At 44.8% G+C, this 19468-nt stretch overlaps 1 protein-coding gene across 1 annotated transcript in view; it reads right to left on the bottom strand.

Annotated features, from left to right (window-relative positions):
* LOC105569370 overlaps positions 1–19468 on the bottom strand; it is a 142382-nt gene that overhangs the window by 99494 nt on the left and 23420 nt on the right. The window contains exons 4-10 of the mRNA XM_012025790.1: positions 18610–18908; positions 13795–14047; positions 12402–13330; positions 11961–12098; positions 11329–11711; positions 9739–10494; positions 9036–9492 (exon numbers count right to left, since the gene is read on the bottom strand). Of these exons, the coding sequence (XP_011881180.1) occupies positions 9036–9492; positions 9739–10494; positions 11329–11711; positions 11961–12098; positions 12402–13330; positions 13795–14047; positions 18610–18908 (3215 nt within the window). The remainder of the gene's footprint in view (positions 1–9035; positions 9493–9738; positions 10495–11328; positions 11712–11960; positions 12099–12401; positions 13331–13794; positions 14048–18609; positions 18909–19468) is intronic.

Here is a 19468-nt window from a genome sequence, read left to right on the forward strand (position 1 = left end):
AAGAAGAGAAAAGGAGCAGTATGGCGTGTAGAAATAAAATGTGCGTGTAGCTAATAAAATTGCGGCTTTTTCGTAAAAGTTGCAAATTGATTGGCTATAAATTTCTCGGACCGAGTAGAACTTGGAATTAAAAATGTCGATAATTGACGTTTGTAATTCCGTCTCCTATCTTATTGACACTGATCGAGTTCGCCAGCGGCTTTAGGATCCCCAATGTTCGCGTACGATTGAATGTCGCGTGGATGTTCGGAAAAACGATGACGTTCATAACCGCACGAGGCTGGATCTTCGAAAGGAGAAACAATAAAAATTAATTGATTTTTTTTTTGTTAACAGTTGCGCTCGGGAGATCGCTTTGTTCCCCCCGTTGACGAGTTTGCGCTCGATTTCCTATGCGTTCGCGTTTTCCGAGAGTAATCAGACTCGAGTGTAATCCCGCATGAAATAAAAGTTCGGCAGACCCGGAAGTGGTGCTGAAGGCGCGCCTCGATAAATCTCGATAAAACGTCAACGGGTCCTGCAGAAAGGAGTAATTTGCGGAATGTGCAAGTGTTAGGATTATCCGAGACGTTAATCTCCGATTAGTTCGCCGAACAATTAGACCGATTCTCGTCTCTAATCGGTATCGGCGGTCGATACCTCGAGATTTGGCCGACCACCTGTCGCGCGAATTACGACCCTTAGGAAGATTAATACTGCGAGCGTGGCTGACGTCGATATATGGCGCGGGAACGAGCTTTGCGCCCGAGAAGCCGTCTCGGCTTCCGTATACAGGATTTTCGACACACGTAAGTGTCATTTTCGCCAGGAAAGTAAACCAGAGTTCACTCGACCATAAGACGCTGCTGCTGTTGCTCCGTGTCCAGCGGCGGGTCTGGCAAATTTTTCTATCTCGCAGAGCGAAAAGAAGAGGCGTAAAAAGTTCCTTCGAATCCTCCTTATTTAATCAAAAGCAACTCATCGACAGTTGATAAATGAGCAAAGTAAAAGATTCGAAGATTAAGCTAAGTAAGAACGATGTCCCTCGCCCAGAAAAAGTTTGTTTGAATGTTTACCTTACTGGACTTTTATCTAATTTGAAAGAAATGATTTCTTTACTTTAACCAAAAGTTTATTTGCTCGAGACTGGAAATTCTAAGAGAATTTATATCTATTTCTTCAAATCTAGCAAATGTTTTAGTACAAATAAAAGTTTAGTAGATTCAAAGAAATACGATTTCGACGTATCTCATTTGACCTAACTAAATTTGAGTGCTTTTGTAAGTTATAGAGATGCAAATTGTTAGAAATTTTCAATCGTGTTTTATGACATTCGCCACTATTCTTATAACTCGGGAAATCTGTCGGTATTTGTCATTTTCGTCATGCCGACTAAAGAAGGTGCAAAAAGAGCAAAAATGATTAAGGGTTGTTCGCGAGGCGGATCTGGTAAAAAGAAGGGTAGCGTGATACATCGAACGGTGACACTTTTATGGCGTATGGAGCGGAGAAATGCGGTTTCCCTTGATAGATAACACCCCATAAATATTAAGCGAACGTCAGTCGTCGAGCGCGCAAAGTGATTTGCCGGCCTAGATAAAGATCGATATTGTCAACTTGCCGACAATAGAGTTTATTCCATTTACCGGCTGCCACTTTTATTCGGGGCATGTTTATGGCGGACGCTGAAATTGCAGCGCAGTCATTACGGGGTTAATGGAGCGAGATGAACATTGATCTACGTGTGGATGCGTCATTAAAATAAACGATTTGTCACGCGAACGGTTGTGACATCAACAAAGTAATGATATTTCCCGACACGTTGTTATAAAGCGTTATAAATATACGGGGAAAGAATGTTAAATATCTGTCTGTATATCTACATACACGTGTATGTTTCATATTATTTCTAAATATTAAATTAATATTAGATTATATTATAAATATTCAATTTAATATTATTTAAAAAGAGGCGCTCTTTATTGTCGCCGGCAGTAATTAAAAAAGTTTAATGATTACTTAACCGTGTCTGGCAAATTTTTATGTTTAAGCTTACAACGATTCGACCATGGTTTGTGATCCTTTTCAAGTGATAATTCTATCAAAAGTTCAGTGTGGTAAATTGAAGAAACAGATCTTGATTTCACAAAAGGATAATTGCAGAATTTGCACGATATTTTTCCGTAGAACATAACTGCAGAACGTGAGCTCAAACATTAAAATTTGTCAGACATGGTCAAGTAATCATTGAAGTTTTTTAATATTATTTGTACAAATAGTTTTTTGAGATTTTTCATTTTACTGGTAATTTTACTTAGGATACATTTTATTAGTAGCCTTTGCCCATACAACATAAAAGCTTGCAACAACATTGCTGCAACATTGCAACATTGCATATTGCAGTGTAATGGTACATAAATCTTGCAGAGACATTATTTTACAATATTACTTTAGTAAAGTTGTAGCAATATTATTTTAAAATATTGATACAATTATGTTTGTAATATGTATATTGTTTCCTCATCTCACTTTTATAGTTTAATAGAAATAACAAAACGCGTGCTTCGCGCGCGCAGTTGTATATTTTGAGATATTTTTAAGAATTTGTATACATGCAATAAAGTAATTGTATGCGCAACGTCAATTTAAAATAAATAGTAATTTATCACTCACTGAGACGATTCGCAACAGCAGAGTTGTACATCGTTAACTAGGTATATGTGTTAAACTGTAAAAATACAAATATGCATATAATTATTATAGATTAATCACGTAAAATTGAAATTATTGTATTAAATATATACTTTATATTTTATATTTTTAAAAATAGGTATTTATTAAAATAATACTGAAAAAGTCTTTCTTTTAAATATAAACTCACAAAATTTTATATGTATGGTTTCGTCTCTAACACTTATTCGAATCCACGTTCCAATCGTTTGAATAAATAAAATAAAAACACAGAACAGATGCTTTATTTTGCACAAGTAGTAAATAACATCAAAATGTAAGACACTTACCTTACGATTTCTCCGCCGTTGCCCGATGCCTCCTGAGCCTCCTCCTCCTCTCAGATTTCCTTGTTGCACTTACACAACACTCACTCGCGAAAATCATCGATCGCGCGAAATTTCGGGCATTCCCGTACGCGATTTTGAAATACCGCGAAACGCACGAAATGTTATTAACAAATATCGCGTGACTTTCTATCATACAAATTACTCAAACTAACAACTTGTATGTTTGATTCGGAAGAATAGGATAATGGATAAATCACTTTTGAATTGGCGATATAAATCTCAACGCGAGCATCGGAAACATAATCTGCGGTAAAAAAGTATTTATTAATCCGCAACGAAACGTTATTTTACAATCTTTGTCATTCAATCTAATCCTTGAAATAAATGATGTGAGCGAAATTCCAGCGTTAAATAGTTGTTATTAATTGCAACAGTTAACGTGCGATAAGCGACTTTCTTTACTTCCTGCCCGTTCGAGTTGCGAAGCACGACAGAGCGAATTACAACGCGAACGCCAAAGTCGCACAAATTTCTCTCTTTTTCGGGAAATGGAACAGATTACAAGAAATGGATAGATAATTAAAAGCGCGGTGCGTAAACGAGATGTAACCGCGACAAAGTATCACGGTTTACATCCATATTTTAGATGAGTTAGTCTCGTGTGTCTCGAATGTATACGTTAATAAAGAGCCGTCGCCTCAACATGTAATTCGTTTCTCATTACAAGTTGCAGAAAGTTAATACTTAATCGAGGAACGTTACGCGTTACTGATAAAGGTGTGCCAATCAATCGTGTTTTATCCTTATATTTATCGCGATCGAGTCTTGGAAATCAATAACGCAAAAGTAATACGACGCGCGGAGCGACTCTCGCTGCTGCCGGCCGGCTCGACGTTCGGCGAGCGAGTGAGACCGCGGGCGACCTTCAGGTACACGATGGCACGCAAGAACCTCGTACGTCACCGCGCCGAGTGAAAAACAACAAAAAAAACGTTGAGAATTCGTTGGCCCGCTTAATCGTCGTACGATACCGCGCCGAGTGAAAAACAACAAAAAAAAAAACGTTGAGAATTCGTTGGCCTGCCTACGCAACGGAAAATTCCGTACTTAATATTTTATTGTACATTACTTTGTTCCGTGACTGTTGCTACGTTTTGCGTACACGATGGCACGCAAAAATCACGTCACCGCCCCGAGAGAGAAACCACTACGAACGTTGAGAATTCGTTGTCCCGCCTACGAAATTGACAATTCTGTACTTTTTTCACATTACTTTGTTCCGTGACAGTTACTACGTTTTGCGTATCATTCTGCGGACTTATAGGTATTGATTAAATTAATGACTAATTCTGTTCAACCGAGAAAATGTTTCGAAACAAAAACCGTTGTTACTTAAATTCTAATTACTAAGATTAGAGATTTTACCTCAATAGTTGTTAGCCCCTATGATCTTTTTAAAATCCGGAATTTGTTCATAATTTTTTTTCTTTATACATTAATATAAATATACACAAAGTATTATTGCATATATTATATTGCTATGTTGCTGTAATATTACATTGTAATATTTCCGAAGGCGGACATTTTACCGTTGCTGCAAGATTGCAGCAGCGTTGCAGCAACATTCCGCATGTTGCTGAAACCTTGCTGTGCTGTAAGGGTATGGTAAAATTTCAATAAATTCTCATAAAGTTCTGCAAAATACCACGTTGTCCCACGATTACAATTTTCAGGGTAAATTTTCAGTGAAAATTCTTTCCGTGTAGTATAAAATGGCTTACGATCAAGGGGATCTCTTATTTCTTTTGGCCTAGCTGAATCCTTCGACGAAGTATCGGCTATTCGATGTTGCGGGATGATTTGAAAATCCGCATTCGTCAACATCTCGTACGTTTTATGTATCGCGCTTTTTCGCAAATATTCAACGTCTCTCAACGCGACTTCCGCATCAGACTCGGGGAAAGCGCGGTTTCCGGCGCCACTTCGCACAGTGGAAATTCACGCGGAGAGCTGGTCGGCGGATCAAAAGTTTTGCGTTTCACGAATGTTAGAAAGAAGGCGGGGGGAGTTACCTCGCGGAACTTCGCGCTCACCGGATTAAATGTCGAGTTCAGAAACGTCGGAAACTCGGCGCGCACAACGTCGAGTTCGGAAGTCTGATGGCGCGCGCGAAACGACCAACCTGGACGAGGATTATCGAGAGATCCGGTCGGCAGCGGGACGATCGACCTGGAGAAACGCTTTATGCTCCTGGTCGTATATTAGAATTGAATATCCGAGAATTTCAAGTTTCGCGCCAACGTGAAAACTGTCGATTCTCAGGTGGGGAGAGAAAAATCGCCGATGTCGAATTTGTATTTTCAACGTTTCTCCGACGAGAAACGTGTCCGGCGGTTTCGCGTCAAAAATAACGACAGTCAATCGGAAATGATTCCCGCAATTTCGGCGATGGACCGCTTCCATCGTCCCGCGTCGACGCGAAGACACGAGTCGCACGTGGGCCGCGCGTAGGCGGCCGAGTTTACACACGTGCTCAATCGGCCCGATGGACGCGCGATTACGTCGTGTCACGCTTCGCACGCGCGCTCCCGAACAAAGAAAAATCCTCGCAACGCGAAATTTATCGTCGAAGCGACGTTCGTTACCGTCCGTCGCGACGGCCGCGAGGAATTAAATCGCGTGAATTAGGTCGCGCCGAATCGCGTGCGTTCTAGAGATGTACGAATCGTGCTTTTACGTAGTCGAATCGAATTTGTTTGTGTTTAAATGCGAATCAATCTTTCCTGCCCGAGTCGAAATTTCGGTACTATTTGACGCTACATAAACTAGTAATAACCTACTTTGATGACATATTTTTTACTCCTCTTTTGAATTTTAAATTCTAAAAATTTACTTTAGCTGCTACTTAAAGGACCTACTTTAATGCTAAATTGGCAAAAGTAGAAATTTCCGACACTATCAGTTTTAAACTGTAGGAGTAAATTTTGTACTTCCAGCTCGACCTCTTTTACTGTCTCAGGTCCTGCTATAATAGAATTGAAGGTTCAACATAAAGCCAAAATTTCGACTCGGGATTGTTTATTTAAAAAATGATTTAATTACTCTAAGGTTTTTCGAGTAAATATAGAACCGCGGAGTGAAATGTTCACTCTAAAGCTTTAGAGAGTACAAAATTATTACAAAGTTTATCACGTTTATTATAGAGGAAAAAAAAATCGGTTCGAAATCGAGTCGTCGGTGATACGAAATCGTCGAATTATTCAAATTCGAATTTCTTTGATTCAAAAAGAAGTCAAATCAAACCTTTCGGGGATTCAATTTCATTCGATTCGAATACCAAAGTGACTCGCGCACCACCAGTGCGCTCGCATTCGCGCGCGAAACCGCAAATTTGGCAGGCGATAAGCAGCCGCGCGGTGAGTTTCGGGACTCCGCACCGGGATCTATCGTGCACTCGCGCGAGCTAAGCGAGCTTGTTAACCCGAGAGGAGTTAGTGGCGAGGTTGCGAGAGAACGCAGCGGCGGCGGCGCGAGGATTAACGAGAAATTAACGCGCTCTCGCGGGACCGTCGATGCGTCTGCCGCGCGTGAATACGCCATTAGCGACGCGTCATCGCGGATCCCACGTCATTCGTCATTTCGAGTGACGAACGAAGGACAATCCGCGCCGAGAAAGAAAATCCGCTCGAGGTTGCGTCGCTAAAATTACATTTACCCGCCGGACAAAGGACGCGCCGGTGACTGTCGCGAAGCGGTGACAGTTTAATTGAAAGCCTCACACGTGCCATGCTGTTTTGCGTGAGCGCGCGTGTTTTCATACGGACGCAGCGGTCTCCCGTCCCTCGGCAGGGACGGGGCTGTCCTTTAGCAATAAATATAACGTCAGGTATATTAATATTGCGTCAGCCGCGACACGAGCAGATTCCACCGAACAATCTGTCTTTCGATGAATTTTTTTCTCTCTATTTTAATTTCAATGCTTTTAATTTCGATACTTTATCACTTGTGTCTTTTGACTCTGCGCTCCACGTCGGCACGTGTAAACGGACTGGAGGGATTTGAGCGAAATCTCAATTGGGCCTTCGTGTTATACGCAAATGTTTGCCGATGGAATTTCAATGCTGTAAAAATATTAATCTACGAACACACACATATACACACGGGTTTAACCGTGCCCATTTCTATTTCCACTTCAAGGCCTGATTTTAGGGGAATTGTACTAGAGACGGCACGTGTAAAATCCGATACGTGCACAGAGAAAAAAGTCGAGATATTTAGAAACAAATGTTTCTTGTGATATTTTCTTCGATACTTATTGGTTATAAAGAAATTCGGCTATAATAACAGAATACACATTTCTGAAAAATATATTGTATCTGATTTTTCTAATTACTTGTTTAAAAAATTTCATTTAATTTCTGCTCAGAAAATAAATCTACTTGTGGCAAATTTATGTTTTCTACAGCAATATTATATTTAGTCACAATTAATTTTTATAGATATACGACATTTATTGTGAGGAGAAGTTATAATTATTTGGGTATATTTAATTTATTTGCTAGAAACATATAATTTATAAAAATTTAAAGCAACTTGATACTTGCAATTAAATAACTCATTTCGAGGAAGCCAACAATATTTTGTAATAAGTAATACTTATTTAAAAATAAAATAAACGGTTTATTTACCAAAAATAAAATTTTCCTTCGTCGTATTTAAATAAGAGATTTATTTCAATGAAATAAATTTTCGAAGACTTTTTTTCTCAATGTACCTACGACGTTCCGCCCCAAGGGGGCAACAGCTTAATGTCAGGGGACAGTGTCTCCGGAATCATCATGAAATCCTTACGAAATCCCCGTGTAATCGTTTTGTCTTCATTCGCAAGTTTCTTCACTCGTTAGACAATAAACATTAACTGAGAGACCCGTTTTGCTGAACGAAACAAAATTTAGTTGACTCAACTGAATTTCTTGTTTGGACGGCTAACAAATCTTTCAGTTGATACAACGAAAACATTTAGTTGGGGAAACTTGGTTATATCAACACACAAATTTGTTTGAGCGAACACGCGCAGAATCCCTTTATAATATTCAACTAAACGATTTATAGTTCACGCAACAAATACAATTATTTAGGACGTGATGGACGAATTTGTTATCTCAGCCATAAAGTTTTGTTCAGATAAACAACTCGTGGGAACAAAATAGTTTGTTGCCGTGACGTTCAACTTCTTTTCGGCAACATATTTGTCGTTTTGTACCAAAAAATTGTTTGCAATTAAATGAAATTACTTGTAATCAGACGAAATCGGGCGAAGTCAAATGAAATCCTGTAATCGTTGGGGGCGACATTTCAGCCATATAGCGGTTACCCCCCTGCCCCGCCCCTCTCGTACTTTATCGGGTTGTTGCAGGAATAATAATTACGCGAGAACTTTTATGGAGCGCCTCTAAAAATCGCAATGTTAAAAGCGCGCTTCGTTAAAAGCGGATTTGCAATTGGGAGTTTTAAGACCCTGATGTCGCGCGCCAATATCGCCCGTGGAACTTCAATATCGATTTGAGGGAGGCTCGCTAATAAGCGTTGCCGGGCACGCCGGCCGTAACATTCGTATTGGAGGCTTAAATCTAATCCCAAGGATGCAGCGAGCCCCGGTAGGCCGTCCCGGCGCGGCGCGACTCGCGTATGCAGAGCACGTATAATGGAATACCCGACGGGGTTTCGATCGGGAGCCAATTACCAGCGCAATCGAACGGTGCCACGGTGGCCCGGCAACCCAGTAAACTTAACCGCAGGATTTAAACGAGCGCGGCCGCGGGCGCGCGCTGCATTTAAGGCGACTCCGCTCGCGAATCTGCGAGGCCGTCCGCCTCGAAAATTGCCTCCGTCGTTTCGCTCAAATGGAACGAGGAGGCTGCCACGGGCGACACTCCCTCCCGTCGTAAAGCCTCGCTTCAACGAGATCTATCTCCGCGGATGAGTCACGCGCTCGGGGAAAACGGGGCGCGGGGAAAGGAATTTTATTACACTTACCCGTCCGCCGTGTTGTGCGCCAGGAAGGACTTGGGCAGCGACAAGGATCGCTGATGAGGGTCCAGGACGATGTCGCCCGTGTGCGAGTCCTCGCCTCGGGTGGGTGCGCTACCGGGCCGGGACAGCGTGCCGTCCTTCGCCGGTTCTATCAGCGTCTTGAGCGAGCCGATCACGGCGTCCTCCAGCGGCGTGGACGCACCGGAGCTCTTCGCGTTACGCGGGCTCTTCGTCACCGTGCGATCCGACGTGGTGATCCAGATATCGCTGCTCGAGGACGACGAGGTGGTCGTCGACGAGGAGATGATCGGGCCGCCGCTCGGCGATCTATTGGCGACGTTCTTCCCTTGGATGGGCGACACCCTCCTGTCCTTGCTGTCGGCGCCCTCGTAGGTGCCCGGCAAATCGGGCTTCCGGTACACTCGGTGGTGCAGCTGCTCCCTCTTCTCCGTCCCGGAGCCTGATTGATTTATAGAAAACACGCCAATGTAGACGCAGTATAAGTTAAAACATCAAACGTAATTGCGTCCACGGGGCTAGAACTTGGTCCAAGCAAATTAACTTGCAGCTTTCATGGAATAACTGCAAGTTGATTGGCCACACATTTCTCCAGACCAGTACTTGGACCAAGTTCCAGCACCGTGGACACAGGCCTTAAGAATTTAATTCGGTGGGGTAATTTTGTAACACTCGAGCTATCACGCACCGTTCCCGTTGCTTCCCTCCAACGGCGACCATCTGTTGGCCTGTTTGAGCACGCTCTTGGGTCTCTCCTGATTCTTGCCCTGCTGGCTGCTCCTGCTCTTCCTCTCTCTGTTGTCTCTCTCGCGGAGCTCCCGATCGTCCATCCGCTCGAGGGAGGCCGGCGAGGAACTGGCACTTCCGCGGTGGCTACCAGCGTCGGTAGAGAGTCGCTGATGTGCCGGATAGCTCTGCGACAGCTTCATGAAAACCGGCGGTGCCGCCTGATTCGGCGAGTACAGGGTTTCCCTTTGCGAGCAGTGCGGCCAGAAGTCGCACGTGCTGCTGTTGCAGCGCAGTTTTGTGTCCGGACTGATGCAAAAGTCTTGATTGGTGGATGGCGCGCTCGCGTTTGGCGTTGTAGCACCTCTCTGCAGCGTCCGCGGTCGCCTTGATTGCTGCTGCTGCTGCTGCTGTTGCTGCTGCTGCGACTGTTGCTGCTGCTGCTGCTGCTGCTGCTGCTGCTGCTGCTGGGACTGCGAGGAATTCGACGCTTTCGACGATTGCTGCTGCTGCTTGGAGGATATGATGTAGACGTCATACGTGTTGGAGTTGCCCCGTCTCTGCTCCTGGTCTCTGCTCTCGTCGCGACGCTCATAGCGGCTGGACAGCATGTTTCTCGGCACGACGCGACTACGCGTGCCATACAGATATTCGGTCACCATCTCCGGTTCGCGGAAGAGATTCTCGTTTATGGTGTCGTCGGTGGACTGAGCTTTCCCTGAGAGAATTCGAGAGAAACAATCGGGATTGACTTGAGCTACTTCGATCGCCGACATGACGATAGATTGAGTTTCCTTTCGAAAACCTTTTTCTTTTTATTCAGATTAAACTTTATAGACAGGTCTCTTCATCTTCTTACGCAGTATTTTTGTATTGCATACAATATTCTATTTTCTTTACATTTTTTTACGTTTGACAACACTTTGCATCGCACGTTGATCTTTCTATGAGACTCGTAAAAAAAAAACTTTTCATGAGAACATAAAGTTTGTAAAAGTTTATAAACGTCTATTAAAAAAATGCTTTTCAATTCAATTTATTGCCGCAAAAGTGAGATGCAGTGACGGAGAGGTAACAGTGAGAATCGAGAGCAAATGGTGAGGCACCAAAAGAAAGTCGTTGTTACAAAGCCTGCCTGCTGGAATTAGGTATAAAATAAAGATTGGAGCAAATGAAAACGCTACGCGTAACGTATGAAGGTAAAAGAGGACGTAACACAGCAGTGTCGCTTGAAGGAGAGAGCGGGCGACGCAATGTATTATACATAAGTAGATTGCGAGAGAGGAGGATGATCTGACGGAGGATGGTATTTTCCGCGTGGTAAATCGTAAACACACACTCGATACACGCGCGGAACAGTTAAAACGTAAGGGTGGCGTCCCATGGAGCGGAATACGCGGAAGCGGAATCAGCGGATCGCCAATCGCAAGATTATTCTGATAGAGCCCTTTCAAAAATTCCGTCGAAACGGTCTTGTGATTGGCGATCCGCTGATTCCGCTTCCGCGTATTCCGCTCCATGGGACGTCACCCTAAGTGGGATCGGTACTCACTGTTCTGAAGAACATGGCGCTTGGACCTGTCGCTTCCCCGGTCATTCACAATCTTCACTACGACGCGGTGCGCCTCATTCTGCTCTCGGGAATGATCTCTTTGCGGACCCGTCGTTCCCGGCGACCTTTTCTCCGGCAATTGGAGACTTCTGGATCTTCTAACTCTGGACTGATGAGACTCGGGCGACACCTGATTGGCCCTAGCGCTCTGGTGCTGTCGCGCGGGATTGCCGCGTCTGAATAGATTAGGCGTGGGTGACCGCCCCTGTCGTCCCTCGTTGCTGGACGAGGAGGACGACGAGGAGGGCGAGTTGAACATCTGTTTGCCCGACTCCGAGGATCCGGGCGATCTGCGGAGCCCCTGTTGGTTTCTGTGGATTCTCCTGGATACAACAGTTAAGCGTTGCATTTCCGCGTAACATGGCGAAGCACCTTGCGGTGCGATACTGAATTTAACCGTTTCTCTCAATGTGCAAAATGTTAATTTAAAAACGAGCGAGAAAGTAATTGCTCGAAATGTTCGCGCGTTGCAAAGATTCGAAAGCTCCCTAAATATAAATTTGGCGATTCCGACTATTTTCTACGTCGAATCTCTACCTTTGTGTAAGTTTCATAAGTTTTCATATGTATACCCTTGCCTGTTGGGGGATATTCGTTCGCCGTTGGCGCGAATCGATTCCGTGGACGAATTCAACGCAAGAGCCGACGTCGACACCAGACTGAGATTTAAGGATGAACTAGGGTTATCATCCTCGTCGCCATCTTCATATCTAGTATTGAAAAGTCGATACTTTGAGTACATTTATTGGTAGTAGTTTCTTTTAATTTTCTTAACATTTTGTGTTGACTCGTGTTATTATATTGTAACAATACAATTCATATAGAATGCAAATTAATAGAATAATAGAATATGATACGGTAATTTATAAAATGTCATGTCTTTGCTTATTTATGTCTGCGGCGATCAGATATTAATTTGCCGAACATTTATAATCAAGATTAAACGCGATCACCCTTAGTCGTTAATAAAATCAAGCTGGTTGACGGAATCGTTTATCAGAAACTTGACATACCCCTCTACCGAAGAATCCGTGTTCTCCGCTAGACTAGGCATAATGGGTTTTGTGACACAACTGTCAAGGCTTCTGAATCCCATCGATGACGACGACGAGCTGGACGATTCGATGTACCTCTGCGCAAATTGCGACCTTCTGGAGGATGACTGATCTTCCAGGGACTTGGCCTGCGCCATGCGGTATTGCTGCTGCTGTTGCTGCTGCTGCTGCTGACTGGTGTTCTGTCTTTTTGATCTGGAGGACGCCAAGCCGGAATTCTTCCTGGACGGCAGAGAGCTCCAGTTGACCTGGTGAGGCGGCGGCGACGGTGGCGGACTGATGATGTCGCTATCGACAATGGCGTTCGATCGCGGTAGGAAAGGAGCCTTGCTGCCGTAGTTGCTGCGCACGGCGGAGGAAGACGAATGCCTGGAGGAGGAAGATTTCTTGCCGGCGACGGCGTCCTGGAACGCCGGCGGCGGTGATATAATCGGCGTGATCGACGGCGGGGAAAAGGACTCCGGGATGCTGTGCGGCGACGTGCAGGCGCTGGTAGTGATGGGGTCGTAGTCCTGGCTGTGCAGCGCGAGGAAGTCGGGTCGCTGCGAGTCCATTCCCCTGGTGAAGTCCTGCGGACACTTGCTCGGCTCGCTGTTGCAGTGGTAGTCCGCCAACTTGACCGCCGCCCGTCGCGACAACGGCAGAGTGCCGGTAGTCGCGGTCACCAGGTTGCTCTCGTAGTTGGCGCGGCGATTCTCGTCGAGGGACCGCTGCTGCACTTGCACCCAGCCGGAGCGGCCCAGGTAGACGCCGTCGACCTCGCGATCGCACCATCGCACGGGCGAGAGTTCGCGGCTGCAGTTGCCGCTGATAAACAGCTCGCCGGAAGTGCCGCTGTTGCCTGAGAGGAAGGAGTTTACGGCATCGCGCCGACGGGAACTGGAGACCTGCACAGGAGAGAATCCTCGTCGCTAATAGACACCTTAAGTGTCATCCCCAGCCCCTCGCGTCGCATACACTTCGTCGCGTTGTGTTGAACAACGCTAGTTTGGATAATGCGACAATTACAGTAAGTGCAATTTAACTCCGGATAAAAAGGTGTGGGCGTGCACTCACATTATTTCCCATAATATCTTCCCCATAATATTCGGAACAACAGTTGATTATAGAATAAATCATGTAGAGCCGTTACCATAGATGTTAATTAACGCTAACAGTGATTTAAATGAGTCTTTTGTTAAAGCGACACTCGGGAGAAACTCATTTAGCTTAAATTAACATTTACCGCGGCGATTCAAAGAACCGTTCTTTTTTCCCGAGCTTCCACCTGAATTCGATTCCTGTTCTCGAGCTCGCGGACCAACTAGGGGAAACTTGCGATGTGCTTCTGACGTCTCTGCGATCCCCTTACCTGACCGTGGCCGTCTTGGCGATGCTGCTTGAGACTCGACGTCGGCGTGGCCGACGTGGACGTGTCGTGACGTTTCAGGGATGGTATCGAGCTACCGCGGCTGTAGGATCCACGCGCGTTCCCGCTGGATTTCCCTCTGCCGCTCGCTGTCTGACTCTTGTTGCTGCCGACGCTGTACGAGGAGCCTTGAGAGCCGACCTCCCAAGGGTCCGCCGACGCGTTTCGGAGATGGAGAATCGACACGTTTGGGCCCCTGCAACCGAAATTTTCCTCCTCTCGAGATCGGCTCGTGGTACCAAGAATAATCATTCTTACCAACGCCCGCGCCGTATAAATGTTTACTCTTTAAATCGATAGAGCGACGATAGAGTGAAAAGATGAAAATAAGCGCACATCCGGGCATTACCCGAGTCGAAATTTCGGTTCTATTTTGACACTTTTAAAGATAGTCTACACCTACTTAACTGTTCTATACACTTATAGTACATAGACCAGCAATAATCTACTTTGACAACATTATATTTTTTTTACTCCGCCCTTAAATTTTTAATTCTAAAAATTTACTTTAGCTCCTGCTTAAAAGGACCTCTACTTTAATGCTAAATTGGCAAAAGTAGAAATTTCCGACACTATCAGTTTTAAAGTAGGAGTCAATTTTGTACTTGCAGTTCGACCTCTTTTACTGTCTTAGGTCCTACTGTATGATAGAATTAAAGGTTCAACGTAGGGTCAAAACTTCGACTCGGGTACTGAGGTTCGATTTGTGATTGAATTTGGATGTTGAAAGCCTACTATCTCATATTAAAAATCTATCTCATAATAGGGGGCTTTCCTCTACATATATTTTATAAAATTTGCAGAGAAAGATTTGATGGCAAAAAGATATAGAACGAAACAATGGTATTCGAGGAATACAATTTGTTGGACTTTTTCGTCTTATTCAATTGCAAAGGAAAAGGTGCTCTCTTACGAGCAACACATTGTTTAGCTTACCAGGTGTCGTGTAATTTATTTAAACGACGGATTCTGTTTTAAAACGCGCGTCCAATCTTAATCCAACAAATTTTGTGAAACCGCACAATCTCTTTCGCATCGAGATCGAGCAAGTTGAGACTGTAAAAACCACCCTTCGCACAGTTCGTGCTCCTTTTGATTTGCCATCATCAAATCCAGAATTTTGCTCCACTTGGTTGGAGAAGGAAATCGACTCGCGGTGCACTTTAGCATCTCCGGGGGTTTTACGCGACAGTCGGCACCGCTGGAAGCCGCCCGCTCCCGCCGACGTCCTCAAGTAAGATAGATGCAGTCGTTTTTGCTCGTATACGTCCCCGCGCATGCACTTGTTACCCGCGCGCTGCATTTTTATTCACGTCTCTCTCCCATTCGACGATACCTGTATCACGCTTGATGTTGCAGCAATGAATATTTATACAGCGATATTATACACAAAGAAGCGACAGAGGAGACGGGGGGGGGAAGGGAAAAAGAAGAGTGGAGCGAAGGTGCATCCAGGTTGCATCGCGTGCACTCGTATGCCAGCTAAGAATCCACACAGTTGGAAAATTTGTGTTTTCTTGTTAAAAGAAATGCCCGTTAAAATTTTTGTGTTAAATGGTTAACACATTCATGTGTTAATTTAACAGATTGCTCTTATGTTAATTGACCTTCCATGTAAAATTATTAAAATAACTGAAAAGAAATGTTAAAACAACACAATGTGTACTTCTTTTGTAATCTTACACAATACGTATGTTCTATATTATTAGTAACAAGATTTATCTGTTAAAATTTACAGAATGAAATGTTGATTTTATTCTATATAACATAAGAGAGTGATCTCGGACCATTTGGCTTATTACATCTGGGCCTGGATAGATCAGTTGGAAGAGCACTCGCCTGGTAAGCTGAAGGTCCTAGGTTCGAATCCTAGCCCGTTACTTTTCTCGCCGAAAAATAAGTGGCGTGTCTTATTGTTAGTGCCTACCTCCCCGAAGATACATTCCTATTTATTATGAAATGTAAAAATTACATTTTTTAAATTCATTTTGTCATTAAAAATATGTTAAGTTTACACAAAATTTATGTTAAATGATTTTGAGATTTGCATTTATTTTGTGTTAAAATATTAACAGACTATTAGTGTGATCCTTTAACATATCCATATTATGTTAAATTAACACAAAAATTTGTGTGGACCGTTTGGGACATGTGATATCTGTTAAATTTAACACAAATTTTTCAACTGTGCACGGTGGATACACGAAAATCAGATATCCGGATAGTCTTTTTCAAAAGCAGACGCAAATCTCTTCGCGGACAAATGCATCCCCCGGCTGTGTTTCTTATCTTCGTGCGCCGCGACCCCCGTTTTTCGTACCTTTCGTCGCGGGGAACATTTTTACGGATCACTGCCCCGATAGGAAAACGTCTCGCATATTGTGTATTAATTGCGTCATCCAAAAGGAGGAAATTTCACAATGACTGCGGGGTGTTTCGTCAAAACGCAGCGGTAGGAATAAAATCTCTAAATGGTATTTGCCCAAAAATTGATCATCTCAATTTAAACCATTCGCAGTTATTTCGACATTTAGAGGCAAAATTGCCTAGCGACGCGGTTAGGTGTAACAAAGATTTAAAAAAGATTTGACGTGGGACGTGTTTACCGCTGGACCTGCTTTTATCTCGTCTCGCGTGAATTTTACGTACGAGCACAAGACGCCTCGTAGTAACGCGACAGCAATTTAATTGTATAAATATTCTGCCAAGGTGCTGCGCCAAAACGCAGCTGTTTTGCTCAGGTATTATTTAAAAATACATTGTGCAAATATTTCCGAGTATTTGACGATTGCAATTTTGCTTCTAAATGCCGAAATGATTATGCTTGATTTATTCTCTAAATTGAAATTATCAATAAAACCGATGTGTCCAACAATTAACTTAGAAGAGACCATCTATTAATAAAATATTTATTTGTATTAAACTTGTTTGCATTATATTTTTATTGAATAAGTATTAAAGAGGTCTCCATTCCTGCGTATATATGTTGTTCGAAATACGTGCGCATAATTCCAGCCTACCAAGTTTCATCCAGATTTCGTTACGCAATTCGCTAAATATTTTCCTATCGGGGTACGAAAGTATTACGTCCCGCAGCGTGCAAGATGGAGGTTTTTCTCCACACCGAATGAAATTAATAAGAGAGACATGCACGCGCGAGCGTCGATCTCGCTGTATGAATTTCTCCGTAAAGCGAATCAAGCGACGTACAAACTACGAGTGGGAACGATCGATATTTTCACCACATGGCGCAGACGAGGTTCAAAGTCGCCCCCGGGGGAGATTCAATCGTCTTTGCCGCCTGTCGTGATTAGCGCACGATCAAAGAGCGAGCCTCGGAGATGAAAAAGATGCTCGGGAAAATGAAATCCTTCGAAGGGCTTTCGAGCCGCGCGCCTCGAGGTCGCTGCATCAGGTGCAATTTTGATCCAGCGGGTAAACGCGAAATTAGCCACGCGAAAGCACCTTAGGGGCCTCTAGTCGAGAGAGTCGTCGCGAGGACTTGGACTTCATTTGAGCGCTGACCAGAATTCTTCATCAGGCGTATAGGATTCGTTGAATTTGTACGAGCAGCTCGACGTCCGGCGTGATTGATCGAACTATTAATTAATTCGGGCTAAAGACGGGAACGTGCGGCGAAACTGGGTGACAAAGCGTATTTCGGATACTTGCTGCGAATAACCTGTCGTCGATATCGCTCCAGATGTGGAACCGACGAAACGCGCTGAAGAAATCAATTGGGACGGGAATATCTGTCCCCGATTAATCATATTTACCTCTTAACCGACATGACACGCAGAGTCGTTCGTTTCCTTTGATAGCGCGACGTCATAGAAATAGAATCGCTCTTATAAATAGAGCGGTCTCTCGGTCCGAGCAAGAAGATGGCGAGATGGAGTGATCACCTTCCCTTCTGATCCATCGCCGCGTCAGTATTGAACGCCGCGAAACATTTCTCGTCCGTCATACGTTTATCCGTTTTCACTTTTTATCCGGCTGGAATCGGGAACACGGCGGCGGTTCCCTCGCTAGATTTATCCCCGCGCGACGATAGAAGTGTCTCGCGTGAGGAAGCAATCCCTTTCGCGTCTTGCGTCCCTCGGTGCGAAATTTGGTATTTTTAACACGCTCGGGGTATTTCCGAAAGGCGCCAGTTGTCTTCGCAAATTAATAGACAGGCGATCGGCCTTGAGCACCGACGTCAGTCTAGATTCGGCAGTTGACCGATGAATTTTACATCCCCTCGTGTAACCAGGTCACGCCTGACGGCGAGTATCCGAGTGCGCCAAGAAGTAGCGCGAGAGTGGTCCACGCGGTGGTCCGCTGGGCCTCATGAAACTTACATCGTATGTAAACACCCCAGCAGCGTCTTAGAGGGAATCTAGGCGGAAAGGACACGCGCACGGACAGGATAACGGTCGAGTGTTTCCGTCGTTCCGACACGACGCTCGCGCTAACTCCGCGAGATCCCGCCGCTGGGTGTCCTTCTTCAGCGATGCAGGTGGACGCGCTGTTTCACCACGACGTTCTCTTCGCACGTACATCCGCTGCGCGCGACGTGTAGCCGTGCATTCGCAAAATCTTGCGAAATTCGCGCGATCAACCTTTCTACATCTTTCACCTTGTCTTTACTATTTCAGCAACTATCAAGCTGGGAGCATGATACGTCGTGGAGCTCGCGGAACGGCATTCGGGACGCGCCCGGGACACCCGGCACTCTTCGATGGCGGCGAGTTTGAATTGGAAAAGCGATATTACCTGTCGACACGCGGGATAGGACCCGCGTTGGTGATCTCGCTGGTATCCGCGGCCGGACTGACTCTGCGCGGCGGCAGGGCGGGAGGCGCGGCCTGGCCGGGGGCCTGGCTCGAGGACAAGGTCGAAACGGGCCCTCCGACGCCCACGTTGCCCCCACGTACCCCATCCTCGGCCGAGTGCTGTCTGGAGGATTGCGAGTTCTGCGAGAGCCAGCGGCGCCCGGCATTCCGCGTCACCACCGTGGGCCCGCCGGACCCCGGCTGATGACCTATCGCGCTCCCACTATCCAGCGACGTGCTCTGTAACCGAAATCCAAGGCCACTCTTCGTGGGCAGAGAGAAAATCCGTGGGACGCGACGCCCGGGAATCCGAGAGTCGCGCACACGGGTCTGAGTGATCGGGCGAAAATTAACAATTCGCTTCTTGGCGTTTTCTCACCTTCAAACGTTCGCCCTCTAAAAGTCAATCGGTGGATTATCACGGAAAACAGTGAACAATCACTGATTTGCAGTTATAAGTACACCACTGAAAAAAATCGCATTGGTACACTTGTAACTGTAAATCAGTGACTATTCACCGTTTCCAATGATAATCCACCGATTGATTTTCAGAGAGTAAGAGACGCGCGTGTAGTCTTAGAATTAATTATCGCGACAAGATTTCATATTGCTCTGTTATAGACACGCTAAAAGTCAATCAATGGATTATCACTGGAAACAGTGAATAATCACTGATTGATTTTTAAATAGTAAACGACGTGCGTGTAGGCTTAGAATCAATTATCGCGACAAGATTCAAGTGTGACTCTATTGTAGACACTCTCTAAAAGTCAATCAGTGGATTATCACTGGAAACAGTG

The sequence above is a fragment of the Vollenhovia emeryi genome, unplaced genomic scaffold (genome assembly GCF_000949405.1).
Source record: "Vollenhovia emeryi isolate VEMERY1.0 unplaced genomic scaffold, V.emery_V1.0 DF939124.1, whole genome shotgun sequence".
Lineage (NCBI taxonomy): Eukaryota > Metazoa > Arthropoda > Insecta > Hymenoptera > Formicidae > Vollenhovia > Vollenhovia emeryi.